Source organism: Lithobates pipiens, unplaced genomic scaffold, assembly GCF_037356315.1.
Source record: "Lithobates pipiens isolate NorthernLeopardFrog02 unplaced genomic scaffold, aLitPip1_a1.2 Scaffold_13, whole genome shotgun sequence".
In the NCBI taxonomy this organism is placed as follows: domain Eukaryota; kingdom Metazoa; phylum Chordata; class Amphibia; order Anura; family Ranidae; genus Lithobates; species Lithobates pipiens.
In genome coordinates this window covers 126437156-126458906 of record NW_027507718.1, presented here as the reverse complement: position 1 = coordinate 126458906, position 21751 = coordinate 126437156, and the positions used below count along the sequence as shown (strand labels likewise).

Sequence of the window (21751 nt, the reverse complement as noted above, 5' to 3'; positions counted from 1 at the left end):
GGCAAACCTCTACAACAGAGACAGGGACTGGTGCAGCACAAGGCTGCACTCAGTTGTTAGACAGGAAATCTAAGTGTGTAGTTAGAGGTCAAGCTGACCAGGATTTATTTTCATGTTTTATTTTTGTTTGACTGTTATATGTATCACTGCATGTAGCATAAATAAACTGCATCTTTTGTTTTTTGCACCTACAACGCTGTCTGCTGTGCCTGATTTTGTGTTGTGAACCCATCCAGGGGGTCACACACACCCGCTGCCGAGCTAACCCCTCACAATATATATATATATATTTATTTATTTTTTATTTTTTATTTTTTTCTTCTTCTTTCTAGCACTTTGATGATATTGTTTATCGTGATAATTTGGGTTATTATCACATAGCGCTGCATTTTCTTTATTTTTTTACATATCTTCTCACAAATTATGGGATTTTGGTTAATACTTAGCTGCTGTGAATTGGTACGTTATTCGCTTTCATACAAATTGTTTTCATTACACCTGAAGCTAGTTGGAGCCTTGGGTTATCTTAGGGTAGCTCGCAAGATTTTGATATATTTATAGATGCTCTGTATGCTGTATTTTGGAGGGTTAAATTCAATCTCACCCACCAACAGAAGAGGGAGAGTCTGTCCAAATACATCTCTCAAGTAGACAGGATGCTGCATCAGATTATCCTCAAGGAGGGGTATTGACCCCAAAGATGTTGACCAAGCAAGCTTGGACCGGGTTCTGCAAGGGGCTTAGCCAAATCATCCTATTGTATTAAAGTTACTACTGAAGAGAACTTAAGTGGTACCCACATACCCTGAACTGATAAGAGAGGCTCTATTAGAAGAAAAAAGCCAAAGATCGAGACAAATGGGCTCTATTGCTGGGAACAAAGAGTAGTGGCCTGAGCTGTTAATGCGGAAATGGATTTCTTGGATTAAGATAGTGGAACTCGGGCCAACCGAATTGATGGCTCAAGTAGCTCAGGCCCAATCCCAAATGTATCATGCTTTGATGCGAGTGATGCAGATCAAAGTGAAGGTCCAGGAACAAGGGACTTGTCAAGGTGAGCAAAAACTGTACCAGGGGCTAGAGAAGACATGTTATGAGTGTGGAGACATTGGATACTTCCGAGCTCAATGCCCCAAGTCTGGCATCAGCCTTCAATTACTCACAGAAGTTCTGAGAACATTACAAAAGCTACTTTTCCCAAAGCCGATGGGAATCTTCAGGGGACCTCAGTGAAGGAGCTAGTTGAGAGTCCCGAGGGGAAACTGCACTCCAAAGCCAAGAAAAGAGATAAAAAAGGGGACGCAAGTCACCTGTTACCTCTACCCCTTCTTTACCTAAACGAGTGAGAGAGACAAAATCCTTAGACAAGGGAAGACAGAGGCAATAAATCAATGCACACCTTACTTAATGAATAGTTAGACTCCACCGCCTCCTCAGAGGTTGGTTGGGGTACAAACTATAAAGAACCAAAAGAACTTAGTGGGGTCCTTCCCCATAGTCTCAATACAAGTAGAGGGTATCTATACTCAGGCCCTACTGGATACTGGAGCTCAGGTGACATTGCTGTATCAAGACTTTTACCACAAGTACTTGAAACATATCCCTTTGTACAAGCTCAAGGAACTAGAGATTTGGGGCATTGGGACCCAGAAGTGCCCATACGACTGATACATACCCATCAAGATAACCTTTGATCCTGCCATGGCAGGAAGACCAGAGACTTTTTAAATACACTTGCTGTCATCTGTCCCCGACCTCCTGGGGCAAGCCAAAATTCCTTATTGATAGGCACCAACACCAACCTTGTCAGGAGACTACTCACTCCCCTGGCCTTGGAGGGCGCTCTAGTAGGGAAGATTCATCCTCTGCTGAGGCAGATGTTCCAGCGAGTGTTACAAGAGAAGAAGGCACCTGTTGAAGGTGTTGCAGCCTGGGGAGAGGGCCTGTCTGAAACCCACGGTCAAGCTGTCATGGGACCAGCTGGCCCCTTACGTGGTGGTGGAAGCTGATCCAGCAGAAGAGGAGGCTGAAATAGAATTGGTCCCGGAGATTGTATCCACTCCGGCCTTACTGAGAAACGGGGGAAGAATTTCTGTCAGTTTGAGGAACATCACTAGTCACCCAATCAGCTTAAAGCCTCGTATGGTGATTGGAAAAGTGAGTGCTGCCACCCCAGTGGCAGGAGATGATGTAGGTCAGAAGGGAGATGGAAGAATAACCACTGTTCACTGCCCAAATCTACCCTCTGCCTAGAAAGAGAGGATCAAAGCTCATATAGCTCGATGGGAGAAAATGTTCTCCAAGAATGACTTTAATTTGGGCTGTGCCAGGAGTGCTCCACCTCGAATTCGACTGACCAAAAATAGGCCTTTTCGAGAAAGGGCCAGGCGAATCCCCTTGTGTGATTTAGAGGATGTTCAAAAGCTGCTGGCTGAATTGAAGAGATCAGGGGTCATTAAGGAGTCCAGGAGCCCCTATGCCTCCATGATCGTGGTGGTGAGGAAGAAGAATGGGTCCCTTCGGATGTGCATCAACTACCGAACCTTGAACCGAAGTACTATCCCAGTAAGCAAGTGGTTAAAAAACAATAATTTTTATCAAGTTGCTATAGATAAAGTTCCGCTTTAGGAGAAATCTCCTCAGGGTGGCAAAGACAGCAAAAAATATACTGACAAAAAAAAGGGTTGAGCTAGACATGCACTTTAACCTCAATCACTGCTTTAGCGATACAGTACATATTGTAATTTATGTCAACCTGATTATTTCAAATATACAGTATTTAATGAAATCATAGAAGTTATATTTAAAGAGGGAGTCCACCCGAAAAAAAAATATTAAAAGCCAGCAGCTACAAATACTACAGCTGCTGACTTTTAATAAATGGATACTTACCTTTCCTGGAGTCCAGCAATGTCGGTAGCCGAGGCCGATCAATTGCTCGGCTCTCGGGTGCTGCCGCCGCCATTCTTGGTGAGGGAATCAGGAAGTGAAGCTTTGCAGCTTGACTTCCCGGTTCACTACTGCGCATGCGTGAATCGCACAGCACAATGAGAATGCACCGCGCTGTCTCTGGGACCCGTGTGTGTCCCATCAGACAGTGCGGCGGGACAGGAAGAGGCATAGACTCCCATGGGAGTCTATGCCCGGAAGTGGGTGCAAATACCTGTCTTTGACAGGTATCTGTACCCCCTCCCCCTGAAAGGTGGCAACTGTGGCACCAGAGGGGGGGAGGGTTGCAATGAGTGGAAGTTCCACTTTAGGGTGGAACTCCGCTTTAATATACAGTATCTCACAAAAGTGAGTACACCTCTCACACTTTTGTAAATATTTTATTATATCTTTTCATGTGAAAACACTGAAGAAATTATACTTTGCTACAATGTAAAGTAGTGAGTGTACAGCTTGTATAACAGTGTAAATTTGCTGTCCTCTCAAAATAACTCAACACACAGCCTTTAATATCTAAACCGCTGGCAACAAAAGTGAGTACACCCCTAAGTGCAAATGTCCAAAATGGGCACAATTAGCCATTTTGCCTCCTGGTGTCATGTGACTCTTGATGTGTTACAAGGTCTCAAATGTGAATTGGGAGCAGGTGTGTTAAATATGGAGTTGTCACTCTCACTCTCTCATGCTGGTCACTGGAAGTTCAACATGGCACCTAATGACAAGAACTCTCTGAGGATCTGAAAAAAAAATTGTTTCTCTACTTAAAGATGGCCCAGGCTACATGAAGATTGCCAAGACACTGAAACTGAGCTGCAGCATGGTGACCAACACCGTAAAGCGGAATAGGCCTTGTGCCCCATGTGCAGCCTGGGTCCTATGTGCAGCCTGGGTCCCCCATGTGCAGCCTGGGTCCCCCATGTGCAGCCTGTGTCCACCATGTGCAGCCCGTGTCCACCATGTGCAGCCCGTGTCCACCATGTGCAGCCCGTGTCCACCATGTGCAGCCCGTGTCCAACGTGCAGCCTACCTGTGGAGGGTAAGAGAGGATAGCCGCCACTGGATGATCAGAGCCGGGAACATCACAGCTTTCATTTCAATAGCTGTGTGTTCCCCGCCACGCGCGTCACATAAGTCCCTCCCCTTGTCCGGGGAACTTTGATACAAGGCAGCCGTCCTAGGATTTGACAGGTGATCTGTCTATAAGTCCCGGAAAAGGGGGAGGGGCTTATGTGACAGCACACGGCGGGGGAACACACAGCTATTGAAACGAAAGCTGTGACGTTCCTGGCTCTGATCATCCAGTGGCAACTCTCCTCTCTTCCCCTCTGTGATCGGCCGTGCTCGCCTACACCCCTCCCCCTCTCTCAAAATCCACTCGCAAAACTTGAGCGGAATTTTTGAGGGCAGCTCAGACCATACGCCACGCGCTGCATCAAATTGGTCTGCATGCTTGTTGTCCCAGAAGCATGCCCCTTCCAAAGATGATACACAAGAAAGCCTGCAAACAGTTTGCTGAAGACAAGCAGACTAAAGACATGGATTACTGGAACCATGTCCTGTGGTCTGATGAGACTAAGATAAACTTATTTGGTTCAGATGGTGTCAAGCGTGTGTCGCGGCAACCAGGTGAGGAGTACAAAGACAATTGTATCTTGCCTATAGTCAAGCATAGTGGTGGGAGTGTCATGTTCTGGGGCTGCATGAGTGCTGCTGGCACTGGGGAGCTACAGTTCATTGAGGGAATCATGAATGTCAACATGTACTGTGACATACTGAAGTAGAGCCTGATCCTCCCCCTTCGGAGACTGGGACGCAGGGCAGTATTCCAACATGATAACGACCCCAAGTGCACCTCCAAGATGATCAACTGTCTTGCTAAAGAAGCTGAGGGTAAAGGTAATTGATTGGTCAAGCATGTCTCCAGACCTAAACCCTATTAAGCATCTGTGGGGCATCCTCAAACAGAAGGTGGAGGAGCACAAGGCCTCTAACATCCACCAACTCCATGATATCGTCATGGAGGAGTGAAAGAGGACTCCAGTGGCAACCTGTGAAGCCCTTGTGAACTCCATGCCCAAGAGGGTTAAGGCAGTGCTGGAACATAATGGTGGCCACACAAAATATTGACACATTGGGCCCAATTTGGACATTTTCACTTAAGGGTAGGGATGAGCTTCGAGTTCGAGTCAAACTTATGTTCGACTTGAACATTGCCTGTTCACCAAACAGCGAACAATTTGGGGTGTTCACGGCACACAAAAGCCGCAGAACACCCTGTAAAAGTCTATGAGAGAAATCTAAAGTGCCAATTTTAAAGACTTATATGCAAGTTATTGTCATAAAAAGTGTTTGGGGACCTGGGTCCTGCCTCAGGGGACATGTATCAATGCAAAAAAAAGTTTTAAAAACTGACGTTTTTTCGGGAGCAGTGATTTAAATAATGCTTAAAGTGAAACAATAAAAGTGTAATATTCCTTTAAATTTCGTACCTGGGGGGTGTGTATAGTATGCCTGTAAAGGGACACATGTTTGCCGTGCTTAGAACTGTCCCTGCACAAAGTGTAATTTCTGCAGGAAAGAAAGTTATTTAAAAGCACTCGCAGCTATAATGAATTGTCGGCTCCCCATAATACAGAGAACACTCATTGAAAGTCATTGATAAAAAAAAAAGCTGTGGGGTTCCCCCAAAATTCAATTACCAGTCCCTTCAGGTCTGGTATGGATATTAAGGGGAACCCTGCGTCAAATAAAAAAAAAATTATGTGGGGTTCCCCCCAAATATCCATACCAGACCCTTCAGGTCTGGTATGGATTTTAAGGGGAACTCCACGGCAAATAAAAAAAAAAGTGGAGTTCCCCCCAAAAATCCATACCAGACCCTTTATCCGAGCACGCAACCTGACAGGCCGCAGGAAAAGGGGGGGCAAGAGAGCACCCCCCTGAACCGTACCAGGCCACATGCCCTCAACATTGGGAGGATGCTTTGGGGGTCTGTGACCCCTCAAAGCACCATGTCCCCATGTTAATGGGGACAAGGGCCTCATCCCCACAACCCTGGCTGGTGGTTGTGGGGGTCTGCGGGCGGGGGGCTTATCAGAATCTGGAAGCCCCTTTAACAAGGGGACCCTCAGATCCCGCCCCCCCGTTTGAAATGGTAACGGGTACATTGTACCCCTACCATTTCACAAAGAAAGTTTAAAAAATTGTTAAAAAACACAGACACCATTGGAATAAGTCCTTTATTAAAAATAAAAAAAATTAAGAAAAGATTCCAGCGGTGGTAATCCACACCCATCACCTGACCCCGCCCCCTCTGATGCAAGGGGAAACTCGGGCTTCCCCAGTGATGTACGGGTGACCCCGCCCCCTCTGATGTAACTCAGGTTTCCGTTACATTAGAGGGGGGCGGGGTCAGGTGACGGGTGGCCCCGTCCTCCTCAGCTAAGACCTGTCAGGCTGCCGGGATTCCCGCAGTGTCTCTGATGGAGACAGGATGCGCTGCTCTGGACCATCGGGAGAGATCACCCATCGCTGGAGCCCGTAGAAGAGATCACCCATGGCTGGACCCCAGAGAGATGATCAGCCATCGCAGAATACCAAGAGTGGATTACCACTGCTGGAATCTTTTTTTTTTTTTTATAAAGGATCCCAACTGTGTCTTTGTCTTTTTTAACAATTTTTCACACTTTCTTTGTGAAATAGTAGGGGTACAATGTACCTGTTACTATTTCAAACAGGGGAGGCGGGATCTTGGGGTCCCCCTGTTAAAGGGGGCTTCCAGATTCTGATAAGCCCCCGCTCACAGACCCCTACAACCACCGGCCAGGATTGTGGGGATGAGGCCCTTGTCCCCATCAACATGGGGACATGGTGCTTTCAGGGGTCACAGACCCCCAAAGCATCCTCCCAATGTTGAGGGCATGTGGCCTAGTACGGTTCAGGAGAGGGGGCGCTCTCTCGTCCCCCCCTCTTTTCCTGCGGCCTGCCAGGTTGCGTGCTCGGATAAAGGGCCTGGTATGGTTTTTTGGGGGGAGCTCCACGCCATTTTATTTTTTAAATTTGGCATGGAGTTCCTCTTAAAATCCATACCAGACCCTTCAGGTCTGGTATGGATATTTGGAGGGAACCCCACGTCATTTTTTTTTTTAATTTGACGCGGGGTTCCCCTTAATATCCATACCAGACCTGAAGGGCCTGGTAATTGAATTTGGGGGAACCCCACGCATTTTTTTTTAATCAATGACTTTTAATGACTGTTCTCTGTATTACGGAGAGCCGCCGACAATTCATTATAGCCGCGAGTGCTTTTAAATGACTTTTTTTCCTGCAGAAATTACACTTTGTGCAGGGACAGTTCTAAGCACGGGAAACATGAGCCCCTTTACAGGCATACTATACACACCCCCCAGGTATGAAATTTAAAGGAATATTGCACTTTTATTGTTTCACTTTAAGCATTATTAAAATCACTTCTCCTGAAAAAACGTCCGTTTTTAAAAGTTTTTTCTGCATTGATACATGTCCCCTGGGGCAGGACCCAGGTCTCCAAACACGTTTTTGAACAATTACTAGGATATTAGCCTTTAAAATTAGCACTTTTGATTTTGAACGGTCGAGTCCCATAGACTTTAATAGGGTTCTAAAGTTAACGTAAATTTTAGGTCGGTTCGCAGATTCTGGTGCGAGCCGAACCGGGGTTGTTCGGCTCATCCTTACTTAGGGGTGTACTCACTTTTGTTGCCAGTGGTTTAGACATTAAAGGGGTTGTAAAGGTAAATGTTTTTTCACCTTAATGCATTCTATGCATTAAGGTGAAAAAACATCTCACACTGCCGGCGCCCCCAGTCCCCCCGTTTTACTTACCTGACCCCTCGAAAATCCCGCGCTCGCCCCCGCCGTCCTCTTCGCCGCTCAGCCTGGCCGCTGATTGGCTGGAGTGGATGGATTGAAAGCAGCGCAGCCATTGGCTCGCGCTGCTGTCAATCACATCCAATGACGCAGCGCGCTGGGGGGCGGGGCCTTGTGATACAGCGAGCGGCTATAGCCGCCGGCTGTATCACGGGAGCGCGCCCGCAGTGCTTCTCACCAATGCGAGGGAGCTCGCATTAACGTGAGAAGCACCTGCGGGAGGAAGCAGAGACAGCCGCCGAGGGACCCCAGAAGAGCAGGTTCGGGGCCACTCTGTGCAAAACTAGCTGCACAGTGGAGGTAAGTATGACATGTTTGTTATTTTAAAAAAATAAAAAATTTTACTTTACAACCCCTTTAATGGCTGTGTGGTGAGTTATTTTGAGGGGACAGAAAATTTACACTGTTATACAAGCTGTACACTCATTACTTTACATTGTAGTAAAGTGTAATTTCTTCAGTGTTGTCCCTTGAAAAGATATAATAAAATATTTACAAAAATGTGAGAGGTGTACTAACTTCTGTGAGATACTGTATATACAAACATATACATACAGTACTTGCATATGTTAACAATTGTCTTGTTTGTTTTTATTTTTTTATTAAATGGCCGCTTGTCGTGCCAGAAACCCATGCAACAGAATCATAATAGCAAAGTCACTTGGTATTTGTAGTTCTAAAAGTATTAAACACGACTTTTAAAATTACATTAACATGTTAAAGCTTTTATGAGATTTTAGTGATTGGGTTTACATATACTTTGTTGAATGGTCATGGATACAGAGAATTTCATTAGTTTATTTCTCATGGGTAGAGGTAGGGAGAAATCAGGGAATTAGAATTTTTTCCTTATTTCATCTAGTATAAATGTATCAATGAGATGAGATGAACAGAGATTAGATTTTTTGAAACAGGAAAAATGTTAACCCCTTTATGCCAACTGTACACAAATATGCGGCCCCCACTGGACTGGGTTTTTTTTCTGTAGGGCTGCATATTTGCATATCTCCCTTTGTGCTGTGAGCACGCTGCACAGTGTACTCCCAGCAAAGAGAGCAGGGTCTCACCAAGAGCCACATTCTATTGTTCAGGACCTGGCACGTCCGATTACGGGTCACCTGTGATGTGATTGCTGTGATGGAAGACATTGGAGCGGGACCGATCACTGTGATAGCATCAGAGGCTGTCTCTCTGAATGTACGAGACAGATACATTGCAGCTTTCTCTGTCCTTGCAGAGATAGAAAAAAAAGTGTGTATAAAATAATAATAATAATAATTGAAAAAATAAAATATAAAAAAAGTACCTAGATCAAGGTTTGAAATAGGTCAGCCCCAGGGTTAGTGTTTGAGTCAAGATCAGGTTCAAGGTCAGGGTTAGTATTTTTCGGACAGGGCTTTTTCATTTTTTCTTAAGTTCGTATCAGTGGCAGTATCAGTGTGTTGTAAGATAAAAAAAAGCAAAAGGCGCACAATTGTTTCTGGGCTGTACTACGGGTACAAACAGCAACTAACATACATATGTTGTATTGCTGCGATCATTAGGAGCAGGAGAATTTATTTTGAGTTGCTCTTTGGTGGCAGGTTATGGTAATAGCAAGATATATACAGGTTCATTTAAAAAAAATTTTTTTTTTACTATTTTGGGCAAGTTTTCCTTAGATAATAAAAAAAATAGGAGATATCCATTCCGATTTACCACCAAATGAAAGTTTGTCCTTAAAAAAACAAGTTATAATCCACCTGGATGCATAAAGTAGTTGTGATGATCTGTACGGTTTTACTAACACATGTCAAAGTTGTAAAATTGATTTTAGGCATTAACCACTTCAATACTGAGCACTTATACACCTTCCTGCCCAGACCAATTTTGAGCTTTCAGCGCTGTCACACTTTGAATAACAAGTGAGCGGTCATGCTACATTGTACCCAAACTAAATTTTTATCATTTTGTTCCCACAAATAGAGCTTTCTTTTGGTGGCATTTGATCACCTCTGGGATTTTTATTTTCTGCTAAACAAATAAAAAAAGACAGAAAATCTTGAAAAAAAAACATGTTTTTTTTTGTTTCAGTTACAAAACGTTGTAAATAAGTAAGTTTTCTCCTTCACTGATGGCCACTGACGGGGCTGCAGTGACGGACACTGATAAGGCAACACTGATGGGCACCGATGAGGTGGCACCAATGAAGTGGCACTGATAGGTGGCACTGATATGCGACACAGATAGACACTGATAGGTGGCACAAATAGGCACTGATAGGTGGCACGGATTGTCATGGATAGGTGGCACGGATTGTCATGGATAGGTGGCACGGATTGTCATGGATAGGTGGCATGGATTGGCATGGATGGGTGGCATGGATAGATGGCACAAATGGGCATGGATAGGCGGTACGGATGGGCATGGATAGGCGGCATGGATGGGCATGGATAGGCGGCATGGATGGGCGGCACGGATGGGCACTGATAGGTGGCACGGATGGGCACTGATAGGCGGCACGGATGGGCGGCATTGTAATTTAAAGTATTGTAGGGATGGAATGCCAATCAGTGCCAAACAACAATGCATGCCAATCAGTGATGCCCATTGTGGGCACTGATTGGCATCCATTATGGGCACTGATTGGCATTCATTATGGGCACTGGCTGGCATCCCTGGTGGTCTAGGGGGGCATACCTGGTTCTGGGCATCCCCCGGTGGTCTGGTGGCATCCCTGGTGGTCCAGTGTGGGCATCCTCGGGGGGGCTGTGCTGATAATCGATCAGCACAGACCCCCCCCCTGTCAGAGGAGAAGCCGATCGGCTCTCCTCTACTCGCGTCTGACAGACGTGAGTGAGGAAAAGCCGATCACCGGCTCTTCCTATTTACACTGTGATCAGCCGTGATTGGACACAGCTGATCACGTGGTAAAGAGTCTCTGTCGGAGACTCTTTACCGAGATCGTAGTTGCGGGGTGTCAGACTGACACCCCGCAACAACGATCGTCGCGATGCGCGCCCACGGGGGCGCGCATCGGCTTAATATCCTGATCACGTCACATGACATCCGGTCAGGATATTAAAACCACTATGCCGCCGTGCTTTTGTTATAGGGCGGGCGGCAAGTGGTTAAGATTTGTTTTATTCTTATCCGTGAAGGGGTTAAAGCAATAATTAGAAAGTCATCGAAGGCATAAAACAGGATGTTCTAACAAGAAGTATACCAAGGCATGGCTTCTTCCATGTAAATCCCCACAGGTAGCAATACTGAGCCTACTTAAAGCAGAACTACACTCTCTCATAGGGAACTATTTTAATCCTTATGTAGCACCGGATCCTGAAGAGCACGCGCTATGTTTTGTTCTCTATTTAAAATTACTAAAACCGCAGTTTGATTTTGGACTTAATTATACCAAATTATGGTTTCAGTACCAGTCTAGCTGGATTGCACTGGGTTCTGCTTGACCACAGGTGTCGCTGTCACTCCTGCAAGTGTGAGGACACAGTTTAGCTAGTTGCTTTGAGTGCCATTCTTTCTCGGAACTAGCCCAGTGGGAGTGTCATCCTGCTGTGAACTCTGGGAGAGGGTACTTAAGGTATGGACATCACGTGCTTCTGGGTTCCGGTCCAGAAGATCTGTCTGTCTGTTTGGTCCTGGTCCTCCTGACCAGCCCCCATGGCCCTCATGGCCTGGGGTGCGGATCCATCCAATTCCAAGTCTCGGGGCTGGCTAGCCTGAGGCAAAGTAACTGGAAGAAGGATTCAAAGGTGGTCCGGAGCCGTGTCATCTGTGGAGAGACCCAGCAACTGAGGAAGCAACCAGGGGAAGACTCTTCAGGAGAAGGCTACGCATAAGGCTGGCTTCTCGGAAAGAGCCTGGAGGCTTAGTTGAAAGACACCAAGTGAATCTACACTCATACAGTATCCCCGGACAGGCTGCGGGATATTGGTACCGTATGAGGGCTCTCTAAATTTGTCTACATCCTTCAGTTACAACAAGTGTTCTACAACAAGTCTGTGACAGAGACTGTATTTAACAAGTGTTCTATAAAAGTCTGTGGCAGAGACTTTGTTTAAGCGTTCTACATGCAAGTCTGTGGCAGAGGCTTTGCTTTAATCAAGCACTCTATCGGCTGCTAGGCCCAGTGGGAGGAGGTCTATCGGGTAGTTGTGAGAATCCAGTTGTGAGTGGCTATTCTCTGGATTTCTATAGTGAGAGACTTCCTATCTTGAGCAGTTCCAAGAGTACCTGAACTTTCTACCTAAACCCTCTGTCCTGTATTGAGAGACTGTGTTTTGTCTACCTTTTCTGCAAATAAAAATCCCAAAAGCGGATCCAGTGTCAGTTTCTACAACTCTTTGGGCCATATACCTCGGGGAAACCCCTAGACGCATACAAGGTCAAGAAGGTAACGATAAGCCCAACAAAACCAGCCGCTCCTTCGGGGGTCAGTGCTACACTTATGATGCTAGCATTACTAAATAGATATACCTTTCTATTATATTTATTTGTTTTAACCTTGTTTTTCACATTTCTTTAGTTGCTTCCTGGTTTCTGACCTAGGCCAATGATGTCAAATATCCCATATGCCTTCAAGGGCATTTTTATTTATTGGGACGAGGGGATTTCTCAACTAAGCACATTCCCCTGCCTGAAGGAGCATGAGCATGGAAAAATGTAAGGATGGGTGAGTTGGCTTTAAATAATAAAAAATTTATTAAATAGCTTTTTCGTTTTGTGGTGCTCAGATACAATTTAATTCTGCCTTAAGGGCATCCCATTTTCTAAAAATATCTTATTGGATTAAAAGTCTACTTGGAGAAGCAATGCCTATGAAATACAGAAATGTTGTTTGTTGTGCTCTCACCTGGCTTGCAAGGCAAGTCTCAGAGCTGTACATGTAGATTCCAGTTTTCCAAGATGCATACTGAGTTTTTCTGAATCAGTTTTACATTCTTCTAGGGTCACACTGAGCTGGTCATTCAGTTCTTTCACATGGTCAAGGAACCTGTAAAATAGCACACCATAAGTACACAGTCAAGGCCAAAAGCAACTGGGCTGTTAGCTTCCCCAGTGATATAAAATTGTGCATCGCTCTTTGACCTTGTTAAGATTAAATGGCAATATAATGGATTGCTAATCTGGTTCACACATACTGATTAAGCCATCACCCTGTGATAACTTTTTACTGAAATAAAGGGTCAACCACAGTGTTTGTCTGCACTTACCCTTTTAACCGTCTCATTTCAGTTTCCAGGCTAGTTGGATGTATATCAGAAGTACAAGTCAGTGAAGACTGGGATCCAGGAAGGCTCTGAACATGCTGAATGGCACTGTGCAGCACTGTTACAGTGTCCTGTACAAAAAAACACATATGGTAAATATATAAATCATTGGTTTAAATTATTAAATAATATAGTCTGTTCACCTAGAAAATTTAGTTTTTACTAAGTTTAGTGATTGAAGAAAAGCTGACCAGACTTTAATAATTTAATCACATGCAAGCAAAATTAAATGTTTTATTTCCTCATTTTACCTGCACAATTGAATATTCAGAGTGAACACAGTAAACATCTGATTTGCATGAACTTGCTCTGCTCTAATACCTCGTGCACGCGATTGGACTTTCCGCCAACAAAACTTTGTCCGAAGGGTGTTGGCTCAAACTTGTCTTGCATACACACGGTCACACAAATGTTGGCCAACAATTCTGAACGTAGTGGCATACTAGATGTACTACGTGGTTTTTAGCGCCACCCTTTGGGATACTACTGCTAATTTCATGTTAGTAGAAGTTTGGTGAGTGTGGATTCGCGTTTTCTTTTCGCACTTTATTTTTTTGGTTGAATAATGATTTGATTTGGCATATTTTCTATATTTTTGTATGCATAGAATGCACTTTTTGGTTAAGTTCTATTGGCAGATAGCATGTCTAATTTTTTTTTGTAATGCACAATAAAAAAAATTGTGGAGAATAGTATTTGGTTATGTGTTTTACTTCAAATGACAGTTTGGGAGTAGGCAGTTACATTTAAAAAAATACAAAGTAAAATTGACAAGGGGCACCAACATAGTTGTATCTTTGCTCTTAAAAACTAGGGGATAAGGGTGTTGTGGTAAAATAATAATGATAATAATAATTTTATTCTTGATATCGCTAGAGAAAAAAAAAGCCTTTGAAAATCTGTTTGCAATAACTCCATCAGTATCACCAGCAAAGCAGCTTCATTATTATCCTATTAAAGAAGAAAATTGTGCGCTGCATTTGGAGATTTCATAATTTGCCACGTCACAAATGTTAATTCTCCATTATAAACGCTAGTTTACAAGACCGACCGCTTCTGCGTGTCTGAGTGTTTGTACTTTGGACTTTTGTCCGACGGACTTGTGTACACATGCATGGAAAATCCGACAACACACATTTGTTGGCGGAAAATTTGAAAACGTGCTAGCCAACATTTGTTGGCAGAAAGCCTGACAACAATTGTCTGATGGAGCATACACACGGTTGGATTTTCCGTCAACAGCACGATATCCAACATTTCCCATTGAAGTCCGATCATGTGTACGGGCCTTTATGGTAAATCAATCAATAAGTCATATTTATTAAATTTTAAGAAAGAAGCATGTTTGTTAAAGTTGCAATGCTCATACACCAATATCAGGCTTGCTACCCCAAATGTTTTCTTCTTGGCATCATTGTTTGCACTCCAGATATTGCCACTTTGCACATTATATTGCTGCAGTTATGTTTTTATTGTTTTAGTGCTGCATTTTCAAAGAGTTGTAATCTGTTTGTCATATTGCTCTTTATAGGAAGTATTGGCTGGTTATAGGGATTAGGTGTAGGGTAAAGTGCAAAATGCCTTTTATATGTCTGTTTTGTAATATGTTTTCTGTAATATTTCTGTGCATAATTTTTTGTTTCTTTTGAAAAAAAGCAATATTTTAAAATAGTTAAAGAATATCTAAAGTCAAAACATGAAATCCTATATTCATTTTCACATTGTATTTTTTTCTAGCCTACTGTAATTAATCTGAACGATCTTGACGTTTGTAAACTTACTTTATGAAGCATCCTACACATTTTATTTCTTGAATTCTGTGACAAATGTTCACTATGTCCTGTGAGTAGGCACTGCTGTGTCACACAGATCCTGCCTTTTGAACTACAGTTGTGCTGAGAGGAATTTCAAAGGCAGAGGCAGTGCAGGAATCACTGCTTGCAGGCAGCAAGGTACCATGGGATATGTAATCCTTAGAAACTAAAAGTAAACAGAAGGCATGATGCAAAGCATGCAGGGATAACAGGAAGTTGTGGAAAGAGATGGCCAAAAGACAAAATTCCACTCACAACGTGAAAGAAGATTTTTCAAGTAAGCCTACAGTGCATCCAGAAAGTAATCACAGCACTTCACTTTTTTCACATTTTGTTATGTTACAGCCTTGTTCCAAAGTGGAATAAATACTTTATTTTCCTCACAATTCTACAAATAATACCCCATCATAATGATAACATGAAAGAAGTTTGTTTAAAATCTTTGCAAATTTATTAAAAATAAAAAAATTAAAAAATCACATGTACATACTATAAGTATTCACAACCCTAACTCAGTACTTTGGTGAAGCAGCTTTGGCACCAATTAGAGTCTCACAGGCACCTTGAATCTTTTTGTGATGATGCTACAAGCTTGGCACACCTATTTTTAGGCAGTTTCTCCCATTCTTCTTTGCAGGACCTCTCCATCAGGTTGGATGGGGAGCATCGTGCGCAGCCATTTTCTGATCTCTCCAGAGATGTTCAATTGGGTTCAAGTCTGGGCTTTGGGCCACTTAAGGACATTCACAGAGTTGTCCCGTAGTCACTCTTTTGTTATCTTGGCTGTGAGCTTAGAGTCATTGTTCTGTTGGAAGATGAACCTTCAGCACAGTCTGAGGTCCAGGGCGCTCTGGAGCAGGTTTCCTGCAAACATGATGCTTGCCATGCAGGCCAGAGAGTTCAATCTTTGTTTCATCAGATCAGAGAATTTTGTTTCTCATGATCTGAGAGTCCTTCAGGGGCAGATGGGCTGTCATGTGCCTTTTACTGAGGCGTGGCTTCCGTCTGGCCACTTTACCATACAGGCCTGATTAGGGAGTGTTGCAGAGATGGTTGTTCTTCTGGAAGGTTCTCTCCACAGAGAAATGTTGGAGCTCTCTCAGAGTGACCATCGGTCACCTCCTTGACTAAGGCCCTTCTCCCCCGATTGCTCAGTTTGGCTGGGCGGCCTGGGCTAGGAAGAGTCATGGTGGTTCTAAACTTCTTCCATTTATGGAGGATGGAGGCTACTGTGCTCATTGGGACCTTCAATGCTGCAGAAATGTTTCTGTACCCTTCCCCAGATCTGTGCCTCAATACAAACCTGTCTCAGAGGTCTACAGACAATTTATTGGACTTCATGGCTGGGTTTGTGCTCTGACATGCACTGTTAACTGTGGCAGCTTATATTGACAGACGTGTGGCTTTCCAAATCATGTCCAATCAACTGAATTTACCACTGGTGGACACCAATTAAGTTGTAGAAACATCTCAAGGATGATCAGTGGAAACAAGATGCAAGATGCACCTGAGCTCAATTTTGAGTGTCATGGCAAATGCTGTGAATACTTATGTACATGTGATTTTTTTTTCGTTTTTTATTTTTAATAAATTTGCAAATATTTCAAACAAACTTCCTTCACATCGTCATTATGGGGTATTGTTTATAGAATTTTGAGGAAAATAATGAATTTAATGCATTTTGGAATAAGGCTGTAACATTACAAAATGTGGAAAAAGTGAAGCGATGTGAATGCTTTCCGGATGCACTGTATATTGAATTTTTAAATGTAACTGTTGTTTGTATTTCTATTACAATGCTGATGTTGTAAAATTGAAGTGTATGCTGTGGTTATAGATCTCCTTTAAGCTGAATCTCTATATGCTCTAATTAGAAATTAAAAGAACTTTTCCTCTGTAAAGAAGCTACCTCAGTGTAACCTCTGTTACAGTCCTGTCTCGGTGTGGCAGCAAGTGATATAGGCTTTTACTTCAAAAGTCATATTTACAACAGCAGAAGCTGTGAACAATGCATGTTTCCGTTAAAACGAGTGTTGGTGGCTATTGTGTGTTTGTAGAGGGTTAAAGTGGTTGTAGCCCTAAAAAAAAGAAAGATCCTGTTTCCTTATAGCAGGTTAAACAGCACAGTGCTTGTGCTATCTAACCTGCCTCTCTAAACTGTAAAAAAAACCTGGTTATATACTACGAGTGAGCGAGGGGTGGTGAAACGGTGGGGTTTGTTGAAGGGGGTGGTCTGGGTTTTTTTCTTTTTCTTTTTTTTTGGGGGGGGGTTCTTTGGTGTGATTTCTATTCTTATATTCTACTATTCTTGTGGTTTTGTCTGTATCGTGTCAATGTTGTTTTCATATAAAATAATAAAATAAAAAAACTGGTTGATGCTGCCTGTTCCTGTGCCCCCCCTATGTAAACTGACCACAGTAATCATGGCTGCTGAGCCCTGATTACCATGGTCAGTTTACGTGCCTCCATCATCCCACTGCTCCTTGCCTGTCAGCTCCTGTGTGAGCCGCCCTCCCCTCTCCTCCTGTCACTATTTTTTTAAGTAAAGTTAAATAAATATCACTGCCAGCCCCTCTGTTTTATGAAGCCATCCTACACTGTGTAAATGTTAGTGTAAAACTATGCCTCTAAATACCTCATATCTGTTCTGGTCAGGTGACCTCCGGCTGCTCTCCTCCTCCAATCTAAAGGCTACAGCAGGTGCAGCTGAGCAGACAGCACAGTGGTCACATGACCTAAATGGCTGATGTTAGAGGGGATCTCAGGCCCTCCCGCTCTAGCACTTAAATCGGAGGAGGTCACATGACCAGGCAGAAAAGATTGGGGATAACAAATTCAGATACATAGATTTACACTAATGCCACGTACACACAATCAGATTTTCAGACAGGAAATGTTGGATGTGAGCTTGTTGGCGGTAAGTCCGACCCTGTGTATGCTCCATCAGACATTTGTTGCCGGACTATACCATATGCTGAGCTACTGTTTTCCAAACAACCTGATGAAAAGTAGCTGTTTGCTGTGGGCTGTATTGCATTTATTGTTATAAGGCACATAATACCCAATGCATTCAGGACCTCACAAAAAATAGCGTTAAGCAGAAAGCGCTCTATTTTTGCCATTGTCATGTTACAACCAAAAACGTAAATGTATTTTACTAGAATTTTATGTGATAGACCAACACAAAATGGCACAAAATGGCTGACAGTTGTATGGTTTAGCTTCAACTGGATAGCTTTCTAAGGTTCACTCCCCAGACGTTAATGCTTTTGCCTACTTACAGTGCCTTGAAAAAGTATTCAAACCCCTTTAAATTTTCAACATTTTGTCTAGTTACAACCAAAAATGTAAATGTATTTTACTGGAATTGTATGTGATAGACCAACACAAAGTGGCACATAAGTATGAAGTTGAAAGAAAATGATAAATGGTTTTCAATTTTTTTTACAAATAAATATCTGAAAAGTGTAGCGTGCATTTGTATTCAGCCCCCCTGAGTCAATACTTTGTAGAATTACCTTTAGCCCTGGTTCACATTGTCGCGATTTGGCATGCGATTTGACATGTCAAATCGCATGCCAAATCTGCGACTATTGCCCGCAAGAGAATAGTCGGGATCTGTGCAACGCCGACTTTGCGGCACCGCACCAATTCTCGAAAGTAGTTTCTTTAATACTTTTGGCAATTTGACGTGCGGTTTCAATAGACATCTGTACAGGAAACCGCACAGATGTCTCTGAAATCATCGGACTGACATGTGGGAATGAAATCATGCAAGTTCAGTTGAACGTGCACGATTTGAGGCTGGGTTCACACTTGTAAAACAAACGCTCCGACATTGGAAGCTCATGTCGCATGAAAATCAAAGTTTTCCTATGAGAGTCGTCTTAACTGGTCCAACACAAGTTGGCTCGAATTTGAAAATGCTCCCTGCACTACTTTGGTCTGACTTTGATCCTACTTCAGCCCATTGAATATCACTGAAGTCGGATCAAAGTTGGATCGCCGTCTTAACTGATCTGACTTTAACATGCTCTGATAAACATGAAGGGGAACCCCACGCAAAAAAAAGAAAGGCATTGGTTCCCCCTCCAAGACCATACCAGACCCTTTCGTCTGGAATGGATTTTAAGGGGAATCCCTTAAAAAACAATGTGGCCCCCCCCCCCCCCAAAATCCATACTAGACCCTTATTCAAGCACGCAGCCCTGGCAGGCGAGAAAAGGGGTGGGGACGAGTGAGTGCCCCCCCTCATGAACCATATCAGGCCGCATGCCCTCAACATGGGGGAGTGGCTGCTTTGGGGCAGTGGGGGCCCTGTGCTCCCCACACCAAAGCACCTTGTCCCCATGTTAATGAGGACAAGGGCCTCTTCCGACAACCCTGGCTGTGGGATTCGTGGGCAGTAGCTTATCGGAATCTGGAAGCCCACTTTAACAAGGGGGTCCCCAGATCCCAGCCCCCCACCCTACGTGAATGAGCATGGGGTACAACGTACCCTTACCTATTCACCTAAAAAAATAAAAAAGTGTCAAAAAGAAAACACAGTACACAGGTTTTTAAAGTATTTTATTAAGGCAGCTCCGGCTTCTCTTCCGACTTCTTCTCCCTTCTCCTGCTCTTCCCTCTCTTCTGGTCGATGTCCTCTCCCTCTTGGTGGACTCACTCACATGGTTTTAGACTAGGATTAGAGTTGCCATCTCATCCCTTTAAACCCGAACACATATGAATTACACAGGTTCTGAGGCTAATTTAATGCAGATAATGCACCGAGTTTAACTACCAACTTAATCAGACAGAAAACCTGTGTAATTAATATGTGTTAAGGTTTAAAGGGATGAGGTGGCAACCCTAACTAGAATCCAAACATGCCTGAGCTTATCACTAGTCACCAGATGGGACTTCTTATCTGCTCACTTACAGATTGGTACTTGTTTAGCTTAGAATCCTTAGCCCCTGTACACACGGTCGGAGATTTCGACAACCAAATCCGTCGGATTTTCTCCGTCGGATTTTGTCCATCGGATCTTGTCCGAAATTGTTGTATACACATGGTTGGACTAAGTTGTCGAAAAATCCGATCTTTCAGAACGCGATGACGTAATTTCGTTACGATGGGACTACATTCAGGCTAGTAGCCAATAGCTTTGATGTAGGAATTTGATCTGAGCATGTGTGGTCCGATCAAAATTCGCTACACATGATCGGAGTATGTCCGACCGGCCCAGTTGGTCGGGAAATATTTCCAACATGTTGGAAAATTGGGTCCGACGGATATTCAGACTGAATCAGTCCGATGCATACCACACACAGTCGGATTATCCGACGACACGGTCCGATAGTACACAATCCGACGGATTCTCCGACCGTGTGTACAAGGGCTTAGGCACATCAGTCTTTTCAAATAGGGGCTCCCTCTGTCCCTTCAAAATCCCCAAAACTCAGATGTCCGTCTGGCTTTGTGGCCTGTCTGTTGGGGCAAAACAAGTCAGGACAGGCTTCAAGTTGCTCTCACAGCACATAGGAGCATAAACTAACTAGACTGTATTAGAGAATGATGTTTTGTGAACAAGACCCTTCTTACTCCAATCAGTTTCACACCTGTTCAGGGACTCTTTCCTGCTGAAACAGCCATTATCTGCATTAGTGACACATCTCCCATTTGTGTATATATACACACTACTGTGGAAACGCTTTAGGCAGGTGTGGTAAAAAATGCTGTAAATTAAGAATGAATAGAAGAGAAATCTAAATCAAATGAATATTTGATGTGACCACCCTTTGCCTTCAAAACAGCATACATTTTTCTAGTTACACACGCACACAGTTGAAGGCAGGTAGGTTGTTCCAAACATCTTGGAGAACTAACCTCAGATCTTCTGTGGATGTAGACTGTCTCACATTCTTCTGTCTCTCCATGTAATCCCAGACAGACTCGATGTTAAGATCAGGGCTTTCTGGGGGCTAAACCATCACTTCCAGGACTTGTTCTTCTTTATGCTGAAGGTAAAGACATTGGCTGTATGTTTGGGGGTTGTTGTTCTGCTGCAGAATACATTTGGGGCCAATTACATGCCTTCCTGATGGTATGGCATAATAGATAAATATCAGCCTGTATTTCTCAGCAATGAGGACACTATTGATCCTCACCAAATATCCAACTATATTTGCAGAAATGCAGCTCTAACCTTGCAAGGAACCTCCACCATGCTTTACTGTTGCCTGCAGACACACATTATTGTACTGTTTTTCAGCCTTTCAGCAAACAAACTCCTGCTATAGCCAATTATTTCTAATTTTGACTCAGCCCAGAGCACCTGCTGCCGTTTCTCTACACACCAGTTCCTATGTTTTCGTGCATAGTTGAGTTGCTTAGCCTTGTTTCCACATCAGAATTCAGGCTTTGTGGCCACAATTCTTACATGAAGACCACTTCTAGCCAGGCTTCTCTGAAACAGTAGATGAGTATACCTGGGTCCCACTGGTTTCAGACAGTTTTGTGCTGATGGCACTGCTGAACATCTTCCAATGACAACAGGAAGTAAGCATGATGTGTTTTTCATTTGATTCATTAAGTTTCCTTGGTCAACCATTGCGTCTACATACCTCAGAGTTGCCCGTTTCTTTGTGCTTCTTCAAAAGAGCTTGAAGGGCACATCTTGAAACCCCAGTCTGCTTTGAAATCTTTGCCTGGGAGAGACCTTGCTGATGCAGTATAACTACCCTGTGTCTTGTTGCTGTGCTCAGTCTTGCCATGGTGTAAGACCTGTGACATAAAACTGTCTTTCACAACCTCACCTTAGTAACAGAGTT

At 43.6% G+C, this 21751-nt stretch overlaps 1 protein-coding gene across 2 annotated transcripts in view; it reads right to left on the bottom strand.

Annotated features, from left to right (window-relative positions):
- USHBP1 (USH1 protein network component harmonin binding protein 1) overlaps window positions 1–21751 on the bottom strand; it is a 120577-nt gene that overhangs the window by 66442 nt on the left and 32384 nt on the right. For both annotated transcript variants that reach the window (XM_077475535.1, XM_077475534.1), the window contains 2 exons: window positions 13068–13195; window positions 12707–12847 (listed from right to left, as the gene is read on the bottom strand). In XM_077475535.1, coding sequence (XP_077331661.1) covers window positions 12707–12847; window positions 13068–13195 — 269 coding nt within the window. The remainder of the gene's footprint in view (window positions 1–12706; window positions 12848–13067; window positions 13196–21751) is intronic.